Source organism: Antechinus flavipes, chromosome 4 (genome assembly GCF_016432865.1).
Source record: "Antechinus flavipes isolate AdamAnt ecotype Samford, QLD, Australia chromosome 4, AdamAnt_v2, whole genome shotgun sequence".
In the NCBI taxonomy this organism is placed as follows: Eukaryota; Metazoa; Chordata; class Mammalia; order Dasyuromorphia; family Dasyuridae; genus Antechinus; species Antechinus flavipes.
This window is the reverse complement of record NC_067401.1, coordinates 381,613,184-381,624,768: the sequence shown is the minus strand read 5'-3', so window position 1 is coordinate 381,624,768 and position 11,585 is coordinate 381,613,184. Positions and strand designations below refer to the sequence as shown.

Below are 11,585 nucleotides of genomic sequence, written 5' to 3'. Positions count from 1 at the left end.
CTCTCTGTGACAGTTCAGGTGACCCTGAAAGTCAAATATAGATGTTTGGTAAGTAAAATGACCAAGTTTCTGATATTTCAGAAGCAAAGCTTAAACCTGGGTAAGATCTTCTCTGTCATATTAATCTCATTCTAAGTGAGCCGAGGCCATGCACCCAAGACTAACAGAACTTCAAGAGACATTGAGAATAATGCCCTAAGGTTTCAATAGCCTTTCTCTTCAAATACCTAGGTCCACTTTTGTTATTGAGTCATTTTAGTCATGTCTGACTCTTTGTGATCCCAGCTGGAGTTTCCTTGGCAAAGATACTAGAGTAGTTTGCTATTTCCTTCACTAGCTTATTTTATAGATGAGGAAATTGAGGCAAACAGCTTTAAGTTTCTTGCCCATCTGGTGTCTGAGGTTGAATTTGAATTCAGGTCTTCCTGACTTTGGACTCAGATCTCTATCCACTGCACAGTCTAGCTGCATCTCTAGAATCCTATCCCTTCCATTTTCTCAAAGTGTATCTCAGAAACAGGGGAGAAGACAGATGTCAAATACATCTTTTAGATGAAGGTTCTTAGGGCCAGAGAGATTTCATGATTTGCTCAGTTTTATACAGTTAGTTTAGGAGAGACAATAAAGGAAAGGTGGCTAGAGGGCAGTCAGTTTGGAGATTCTTATATTTCCAAGCACTGTTATAGATTATTTTATATGTGACCTCTTTCCTTTGTAGCATTCTAAAAGTCCTTGATCAAACATGCCATAACTGGAAGCTAGGAAGGAGCAGCCCAGCATGGCTGGAGTTGGTCCAGACCGCCTTCTGGTCTAGCTCCCAGCTTCTGGCTCCTCATCAAAGGTAGCAGCACTGCCCCTCTCTCTGCAGCCCTTCACCCTGCCCAGCCTGAGATTGGGAGGAGGATACAAAGAGTTGGGGGAGACCTCTGTGTCTTCACAGGCTCCCTTCTGCTGGTATCCTGCTTATGTCTCCAACTGCATTCCATGGCTTCCTGCCCCTCTGGTGAGGTTGGGAGATGAACTGGAATGCAGGGAGCCTCAGCCTAGAGCTCTCCCTCTCTAGCTAGCCAAGAAAGAAAAGTTGATGCAAATCCAATTGGAATATTTTACTTTTTCCAAATCAGAAAGAAGAAAAAATAATCCTTATCGTGAGCCCAACTGAAGTAGCTTAGAATTATCAATTTCAAAATTGAGACCAGGATAGAGGTGGCGTCATTGAACTCCTAAAAATAAACACATTCCCTCCCCTTCTCATGACATAGTGAAAGGAGAAGAGGAGCTGGAATCACAAAGCCCCAGCCTCAAATTCTGGCTTGTGGAATAGAATCTGGAGTTGGTAGAAACAGCATCAGCTCTAGAGGGAGGGACATGAGCTCAGATGTTCCTTCTGTCCCTTATAATCTGTGTGATTCTAGGTAAATCACTTAATATCTCTGAGATTCAGTTATTTTTTTTCAGCTTTGAAATTAGGGGGATGGACTGGATGGTCTCTAAAATCCCTGATTCTAAGATCCTTATTCTCGACCCCACAATCATTGCTCAACCTTGAGCAAGACACTCCCCACTCTATGCCTCTCTGTAAAATGATGAAGTGAAGCTCAGTGTAATTTGTCCCTAGGTCACAGTTACCTTGTTGGTCAGACCTCTGTGTTCCCAGAATGGTCAGAGAGCCAAGTGTGCTAAGGTAGAGTTCTAACTCAAGTGTATATAAAAAGCCCAATTAGCAAAAGAGAAGAAAATGTCATAACCTTGGCCAGCAACCAGAGTTGGAATGATATTCCATTGTGAGTTCTGCTATATAAATCTACTTCCAGGGCCAGCTGTGACTTGAGACCCAATATTCCCGAGAGCATGGACTGGTTATTTGCTGGAGTAGCCCCACCAAGTCCTGACCTCTCTTTGTAAGTATACCTGAGGCCTCAGGCCAGTAAATCCCCCTCAAGCCTCTGCATTGAAGGAGTCAGAAAAAAAAAACAGATCTTTACGTAATTGTGATGGTGGTGGAGCATCCCCATCTGCTCCAGATTCTGCTACTTTAACAGAGAATATTTACAGAATGAGATCAAAGACCTTCCTTTCCTTCATATCCAGCTTAGTGAAGATTAGTTACTTTGGTTCTTTTTAATGCTTCATATGTTTGCTCCTTCTTGCATCACTGAAGTTGGCAATTCTATTAAATTTTAATGAGCATTTATTAAATGCCTTTTATGTGTTTAGGCACTATACTGGGCAATGGAGATAGAAAAAAAGAAAATAGTCTGGCCGTTAAGGAACTTATACTTTATTCCTTAATAGACAGTGTTTGTAAATTCAGTTCAGTGATATTTGACTCCTCCTGATCCTATTTAGGATTTTCTAGGGAGAAATACTGGGATGGTTTGCCATTTTCTTTTCTAGCTCATTTTACAGATGAGGAAATCAAGGCAAGCAGGGTTAATTGACTTGGCCAGCGTCAAAAAGCTTGTAAGTATCCGAAGCTGGATTTGAACTTGTCTTCTTAATTCCTAGCCCAACACTTTATCCATTGTACCACCTAGCTGCCCCATTTGTAAGTTATGGTGGCCAAAAGAATTCATTACCCACTAGGTCAACCAGTTGGTGATGATGAGCCTTTCCCTAGTATGATTTAGCCCACCTGCAAATTTGCTAGCTCGTATCCTACAGAATAAAAGCTCACTGGGGTCAGGAGCTGTTTCATTTTTGCCTTTGTACTCCCAGTGACTAACTCATAGGAAGCACCTTCATAAACAATTGTGACATTACCTCAACAATGATACTGTTTGAGGATGTATTCTGATGGAAGTGGATCTCTTCGATAAAGAGAGCTTTAATTGATCAAAGATGGACAGAAGCAGCTACACCCAAAGAAAGAACACTGGGAAATGAATATAAACTGCTTGCATTTCTGTTTTTTCTTCCCGGGTTATTTATACCTTCTGAATCCAATTCTCCCTGTGCAACAAGAAAACTGTTCGGTTCTGCACACATATATTGTATCTAGGATATACTGTAACCTATTCAACAAGGACTGCTTGCCATCTAGGGGAGGGAATGGAGGAAGGGAGGGGAAAAATCAGAACAGAGGTGAATGCAAGGGATAATGCTGTAAAAAATTACCCTGGCATGGATTCTGTCAATAAAAAGTTATTAAAAAACAAAACAATTGTGACATTGAATCTGAAGCCAGTAGAAACAATATCAACTCCGGAATGAGGAGACATGAGTTCAAATCCTCTTTCTTTCCCTCAAAGTGTGCTACGCTGGACAAATCACTTATCCTCTCTGGAACTGTTTTCTCAGCTCTAAAATGAAATCCTCCTTGATCCTTATTCTTAGCCCCATAGTCACTTAGCCTATATTCAAAAGGCTTCTTAGTTAAGTGAGGCCTGCCAGGACTAGTACCCTACAGTCCCAGCCTTTCAGAACCTGGGGTCCACTCCGCACTTAGATGGGGCATTACCATAAGCCTTAGTTCCTCCCGTTATCAAGGCTTAGTTACTCATAGGGAATCTCCTCTCTATGGGGAAAGGGTAAAAAAAAAATTTAGTCTTTCTGCTGGAGAACTGTTGATTCTGCACTTAACCAAGAACAAGGGAAGTTTTCCTAAAAAGTTTGCACTGTTCCCCCAAGTTCTGGTGGTGAACCTCCACCCTCAGCCTTTCCATTCTTAGAGGTTGGCTAAAAAAATTTAGTGGAAGTCACTGGGGATCTCCAGTGACGTTGGGGATTCACAGACTGCAGAAAAATGCTTGAAAGTAAAACAAAAACACGACTCACTTCTCCTTTGCTTGTTAGACTCTTGTTAGAGCAATAATCTCTCCCTTCCTTTCTACTCTGCTACTTCCTTAATGAATGACTTCAGTTAAGTCACTAGACTTCAGTTTCCTTATCTATAATGAAAGGGTTAAATTAGATGGCCTCTCAAGTCTCTTCCAACTCCATAACCTTTATATTTCTTAAGTGGCAAAGTGGATAGAGCACAGGACCTGGAGCCAGGAAGATCTGAGTTCAAACCTGACCTTAGACACTGGGCAAGCCATTTAAGCTCTGTTTGTCTTAATTACTGGAGAAGGAAATGGCAAGCACTCCAGTGTCTTTGTCAAGAAAACCCCATAGACAGTATGGCAATCATGAAGAATTGGACACAAATGAACAACTGAAAAATAGCAACATGTTTCCTTCTTCATCATTTCAATCATAGAGTATATGAGGAAAGAAGAGGGAGAGAAATACTCCAAACAGCTTTATTGTATAGGGTTCTTGGCCCTTTCTGATGACACCTCTGCAGGAGTCTGATGCATTTCCTTCCAGCACATCCACACTAAGACAAACTCTCCTTACCCTTTCATACCCATAATGCCATAAGCAGGTCATGCTTTGTATGAATCATGGGTAAAAAAGTCTCCAATTTGGAGCCAAGAAGTTTTGCCAACTTGGAGAAAAATTTCTAGTTGAGAATATTACTGCCAGCAGCCCCAGCCTGAATGGCCAAAGAATGATTTAGCTAAAAAAACAAACAAACAAAAAAACACAACTTTCAGGCAGCAGACATAAGTATTTTGTCCCCTTTCCTCTAGTCAATTGTTGTTATTTAGTCATTTCAGTCATGGCCAACTCTTATTGACCCCATTTGGGGTTTTCTTGGCAAAGATACTGAAGTGGTTCTCCAGCTCATTTCACAGATTAAAAAAAAAAAAAAACTGAGGCCAGTGGGGTTAAGTGATTTTCTCAGGATCCCATGGCTAGAAAGAGGATGAAGATGGATTTGAACACAATCTTCTTGATTGCAGGTACATTGCTCTATTATACCACCTGGCAGCCCTACCCTAGTCAATACTTGGTCCTACATGGAATTTGCGATTTAGGATTTGATCCCTACAGCACCCCTTATTTTGGCTTGGAATTGGGGATGGGGTCATCAGGTTAGGGGAATTTAGCTCTAATTACAAATAGATGCTCATGGCGGGAGAGATATAACCCATTGATGCTTAAGCCTAAGAAAGGAACCATGTCCCAGTAGATTACAGTCTTGTTTGGGGAACAGGGGCATTGAAATACTTCCCAGTTACATCCCACAGAACTCATTATCTTGACTTACATCATATAACCTTCTAGTAAACTTGATAAATGTTTAAAGTCTGTTGCATTGAGCTATTTTATCTGAAGTTTTTATCTTCATTCCAATCCCGGGGAAGAAGAGTTTGGGGAAGAGTCCCTTCTAGGAGGAACAGCCTTTTCCTTCAGAAATGCTCAACATAGCAACTCATGACTAGGGCATCTATTCAAACAACTGGTGGGGTTGAAGGGAGTACTAGAGGGGAGGATTTTTTAAGGCCTGAATTATTCACACAATTGTCTGCTTCCCAAGGTCAATGGAGACTTTGCTCTGTCACTCCTATAACACTGTAATCCTCAATTACCCCCAAGGGACTCATCACAGTGGATTGACAAAACAAACATGCATGCTTCAGGAGAGGACAAAAAAAAGAATCATGGCACTGGATGTGATTTTTTTGGGCTTCCTTCTTCTCTAATCCATCCTTCACAAAGCAGCCAGAATAATAATAGCTGACATTTACATATCATGCTGACTTAAAGTTTGCAAAATCCTTTGCATCCTTTATCTCATGTAATCCTTAGGACAATTCCAGTGAGGCAGGCGCTATTATTATCCCCATTTAACAGAGAACAAAACTGAGGCATACCAAGGTCAAGTTAAATCCAGGATTAGACATCTATTAAGGGTCTGAAGCAGGATTTAAATCCAGGTCTGCTTCCAAATCTTGCATGCAACATTACACTATGCTATCTTCCCAAAGTCAGGATCTGATTATATCATTCCCACCATGGAAAGTCTTCAGTTTCTATTAAAGATAGGGACTGTACATGATTTCATTGGTATAGGGAACTCTCAGACAACAAAACTACTTCTCCCAGTGCAGATCAGTACCTTCTAAATAGAGAGTTGTCTAGAGTACTGGATATCCATATATTAAATGACACTCACATATCGTCAATATACAGGGACTTTGGTTTTCCTGGCTTTGAGATTTGCCTCTATTTACTATGACATGCTGCCACAGTTCCTATTACCTATAAAAAAGTAAGGGGGAAAACCGTCCTCATCCTGGGCTGCCACAATCTGGCTCTCTCCCACCTACTTTTCCAGACTTATATCACATTATGCACTCAATCTTCCAGTCAAAGTGAAATATTAGCTCCTTCTTGAGCTTGAGATTTCATTTCCTTCTTCCCTGTGCTTTTTATAAGCCATCCTCATGTTTGGAATGCACCCATCCTCATCTCCATCTCTTGGGATTCTTCTCCTCTTAAAAAGATCAGCTCAGAGGTCATGTCCATGAAACCTTTCCTTATCCATCAGGGATAAAATGGATTTCCCCCACAGAGAAAAAAAAATGACTCACATTTTACAAGATTTCTAGATTATCTGGATTTCTTCTCCAACCCCATCACATGTTGACTGGTATTATTCTTATCTGCATATCTCATAAAATCAGAGATTTAAGGTAGGAATTAACCTCAGGAGTCATATTTATTTCAACTCCCCCATTTTTATAGTTTAAAATTGTAACCCAGGGAAATTATATGGTTTGCCTAAGGTCGAAAACATCAGTGGCAGGATTTGAAACCAGGACCTTTAACTTCAAAGCTACCTTGTCTGTTCCTCCTTCCCCCTAAAAGAATGTAAGTTTCTTGGCCCAGTGTGGTAGTTTAATGCCAGTAATTCTTACCACTGTGAGGTTGAAGCTGAGGATCCCTTGAGCTCTGGAGTTCTGAGCTGCAATAGAGTTAGAGCCATTGTCTGGTGCTAATATGGTGAGACCACATATTGGGGAGTGTGGAAGATTGCACTAGACTGCCTAAAGATGACCAAAGTCAGCAAAAGAGCAGGTCAAAGTGTCTGTGGTCATCAGTGTTGTGAGATCTGTCCACAAGTAGCCACTGCATACCCATCCTGATCAAGATAAGGAGATCCAGTCTCAAAAAAGAAAAAAAAAGAGTATATGCTTCTTGAGGGGAAGATCTGTGTCATTTTTAAACACTGGGAAGCCCTGTGACTAGCATAGTCCTTTGCAAAGAGCAAGCACTGAAGAAATGCTTATTGTTAAATAGAATTAAAAGGTTATTTCAAAATTAAATTTGGTTATCCAAACTTTTATCATGTAAAAAAAATAAGATGCAGCCTCTGAAGAGACTGGGAAACTAAATTAAATACCTCCCCAAAATTTGTCCTTGTAATCAGTACAGTTTGGTATTTTGATCCTCTAATACTAGGTGACTGGGTGATGCAATTGAGCCAGATGCCCCGACCTACATGGGGAGATGGAACTTCCTTCTTTAATAAACCTTCTGTTTATCTCTCTGAGCTTGCTTTGAGATAATCTTCCCTTATATGATTTAATATAAGGATCTTCTTCACTCTGTTCTAATATGGTTGGGAATCCTGTCTGTTTATAAATGGCTTACCTCCTTCCTCATCAGAGCTTTCTGCCTTTCTGGAGGGGAATAATCTCTCTGAATGTTCTCTGCTTGGGTGGATCAAGAGACCTAATGACTATTTGCCAAGCCCATGGAGATGGATGGATAACAGAGGGTTGAATAAGGGCAGACATATTTATTAGTTATGCAGGCCCCCACAGGTGCGATGCTTACAGGAAAAATGGGGAAGAGCATGACAAAACCCATCCCTATTTTGAGGTTTTCCCTTTATGTATTTAGTAGTAAAAATCTAGGAATAACATTGCCTCAGCAGTTTCTCCCCACCCCCAATAACCACCCACAATGGATCTGAAAGCTTCTCTGCAATTGGTCTCTGATTTTATTCCCTACTAGTTCTAAGTGGTAGAGAGAAGCCAGGATTCGTTTCCCCCTGCTTTACAGAAAAGGAAAATACAGTTCAGAGCAGCTAAGATCACACTGAAGGTTTGTGTCCACCCTGTCCCTGTTGAACAATCCTCTCCACATACACACACACTTTTTTTTCACAGCTAGATGCCCTCTTTGTTGTGGAGCTTTGGCTTTTGCTACTGCTGGGCAGGCACAGGAATGTAGATTTTAGAGGTCTAAACAAACTCAGAGGTCATCTAGCCCAACTATTTTCATGTTATAGATGAGGAATGTGAGGATCAGATAATAATAATATAATAGCTTTAGAGATTTAGTCTATTAGATTGTAAGTTCCTTGAGGATAGGAACTTTTTTATAATTATATTCCAATGCATGGCTCCTTGTAGGAATCTCATAAATGTTTAATGAATTGAATTTATTGAAGCTGGAAGTGGCCATCTATACAAATAATGTCAAACTCAAATAGAAATAGGGGTCATTAATACGTACCTAAGGACCACCTTTTGACTTAATTTAAAATTTTTATTTACCTGGCTATCCCAATTACATTTTAACCTTACTTAGGAACACTCAAGAATACTGTGGATCATCACATTTGACACTATTTTCTAGACTAATCTTTTTGTTTTACAGATGAGGAAATTATGGTTTAGAGATATTAAATGATTTGACCAAAGTCTCCCAAGTAGGAAGTAACAAATCTTTTACTTCAAATCTGGTGCCCTTTGCATCATACCATACTGCTATGTCATTTTTCAATATGTGTAGTATTCCAGTCCCTGTGATAAAGAGGCCTCCTCTTGCATGGAGCTCTGGACTCCAGTGATAACCCAGATCATGTAGAAACACAAACTGAAGAATCTCCAGAATCTCCCGGGACATCCATGACTCTGGGCAGGCATAGAACAGTTTCAATAAAGCAGATTGGAAATTCCCCAGCATGGTTAGAAGAATTTCCAGGGAAATCGGATCACTCCAAGAAATGAGCAAAAATAAGAATCCTCTTGAAGACTCCAGGAAAATGGCTAAATTTGTGGAGTAGTCTAGGGACATGGAAGATCCTAGAAGGATTCCATGGCACAGATGAGATAAAGATCTACTGGACATGACTAATCTACCAGAAGATATTAGTGTCTCTTGTTTTAAGATGAGAAATGAGATGCCTAAGTTTGAAGTCAATATGACTTCTACATCAGTTTCTCCTTCCAAGGGAGGATAGAGGCTCCTGCTTCTTCTGACAATCTTCCTTCAGCTAGGATGCTATGGGCAGAAACCCATCTAGTGCAGAATCCTTTAAACTTCACAGATATAAAAGGTGCTTTATGGAAAGCATAAACTGGGTTTTATCTCCACCCCCACCATGCTTGATATCAAATACAGAGAACTGGATTTGGAGTCAGGAGACCTGAGTTCAAATTTAGCTTTAGATACTTGCTACTTGTATATACCTGGGTAAATCCTCATCTGCCTCAATTTCCTCAGTTGAAAACTGGGGATAATAATACCACCTAAGTGATAGGGTTGCTATAAATAACAAATTTTATGAACATATATAAAGGATTTTATAAACCCCAAAGCAGTATAAATATTAACTATTATCATTGGCTCCTTAGAACAGTTATTACTCTGGCAGCTGTAGGGGAAAGGTGAACCCATTTTGCGAAGGGAAATTCCCCTCAATTCAAACCAAAATCGTTGTGGGGGATGAACGATTCTTCCCGTTCAGGGGTCCACCTTTACCATTAATATCTTACTAAGGTTTTTCTTGTCTCCTTGCCTTAAAGGCTGCTTGACAAGGTTTGGGGGAGAGGGAGAGGAGAGGAGGGAAAGGAGGCTTCAATCAAAAGTGAAAGTCTGGCCTTTACAGCCTTTCCTACAAGTTGAGACAGTTTCTCAAGCTAAGAAAAGGAAGCATGGGTAGGGACATGACAGCGTCCTGGGGCGTCTCTAAAAGCGTCTTGGGACTTAGTGCAAGGGTGCGGGGGAGTTGGCTTTGGCTAGATATCTACCCACTCGCTCTCCAGACCAACCTCTACCTTTTCTCTTCGCGTAGGGAGTGAAGGGAACAGAAGAGGCCAATAAATTTAGTCAAAACGAAAATTTCCCAAGGAGGAAGAGAAATCTCCTCGGTGGCTAGGGATATAAGGGAATGGGGGAGGTGGGGGAAATACATCAGGTGAGATATTACTCTCTTCCTCCTTATTCCCCTCCCTCATCCCCCACCTCCTCGCTAAACCATATACTTCTTAGGGACATCCAGATAAACAACTGTCCATTTCTCTTTTCATGCCGATTTCTTGGCTGAGAGCGTGGGCCAGTTTCAGATCCGGTGGGGATTTGGGTTGGGGGTGAAAGGTGTGTGTGTGTGTGTGTGTGTGTGTGTGTGTGTGTGTGTGTGTGTGTGTGTGACATGCAGAACTAGGAGAGGGATAATTACCGGCATGAAAGGGGCTAAAATGTAGTAGGAGTAGAGACAGGAGGGTTTCTGCAGAAATATTTTTAGGCTCCTGTTCTCTGCTTCCTCACCTGCCCAGAGTTTCTCGGGGCCCTCCCCAAGAGAAATTAGGGAGACAGGCTGTAAACCAACAACGTGCTCCCGCGCTACCAATCCCCCACGACGCATCCCTCCATTCCTTCAAGTCGTCTATTAGTTCATTTCTTTCACCTACCCCTCCCTCCATCTCCCCGCCCCCGGCCCTCCCCGCTGGCTGCGGTCCCTTTAAAGGCGCGCCCGGCGGGGGCCGCCCCTTCTCCCGGGGCTGGCTCGGGAGTCGCGTTGCAGTCTTAGGGAGCTGCGGCAAGCCGGGTATGGCCATGGCGTCCCCGGCTATCGGGCAGCGCCCTTATTCGCTCCTGCTGGACCCCGAGCCCCCGCGCTTCCTACAGAGCCTGAGTGGCCCCGAGCCTCCTCCACGACCCGGGCGGACTCCGCGCCGCTGCGGCTCCCTGCCCCTCTCCGCGCCCGGAGCGCACGAGGGACGAGGAGCTCGGGGGGCGCTGGTGGGGGACGTGGAGCCGCAGCCCCGGCCCCCCAGGCTCCCTCGCTCCCTCCGACCTGGGCTTCAGCAGAGGCTGCGGCGGCGCCCCGGGGCGCCGCGACCCCCGGACGTGAGGAGCATCTTCGAGCAGCCACGGGACCCGCGCGTCCCGGCTGAGCGCGGCGAGGGGCACTGCTTCATCGAGCTGGCGCTGCGGGCTGACCCGGGCTGGTGTGATCTGTGCGGCCGGGAGGTGCGACAGCGGGCGTTACACTGCGCCAGTGAGTGAGATCGGGAAGGGGTGAGGGGTGGGCAGAGGGCAGCGGGATAGAGGTGGCGAATCAGCCCTAGAGAAGCGCCCTCAATCCGGGAAAAAAAATTCTCTGACCTCAAGAAATCTCTGGAGGGCATATTTGGGGGTACCCTACCTTTTCTACTATATAACTCCTGTCATGCATCTAGAACCTTTTGATGTTTGCCTGGGGAAGGATTTAGGAAGGATATCCCATATCTCCTCGCTGAAATGCTTGGGGCTACTCGCCAAGGGCACTGGATTGCCGCCTAGGCATTTATCCCATTTGCGGTTCTCACCTAATGACCCCTAGGCTGTATGACTGCTGCTGGTGTTGTGATTTGGCTGTTGTATATAGGGATTCATAACACGCCTGATTGTTTACTAGAATGGGCAAAGCCCCATCCTTATCCCCTCGTTGGAGGATTACGTAACAATCTTTGGGG

The 11,585-nt window shown here is 43.2% G+C and overlaps 1 protein-coding gene across 1 annotated transcript in view; it reads left to right on the top strand.

The window, feature by feature from the left end:
• The first annotated feature begins 10,619 nt into the window (after positions 1-10,619).
• RASSF5 (Ras association domain family member 5) overlaps positions 10,620-11,585 on the top strand; it is a 109,311-nt gene continuing 108,345 nt past the window's right edge. Inside the window, exon 1 of the mRNA XM_051998508.1 lies at positions 10,620-11,128. Coding sequence (XP_051854468.1) covers positions 10,678-11,128 — 451 coding nt within the window. The 5' untranslated portion in view covers positions 10,620-10,677. The remainder of the gene's footprint in view (positions 11,129-11,585) is intronic.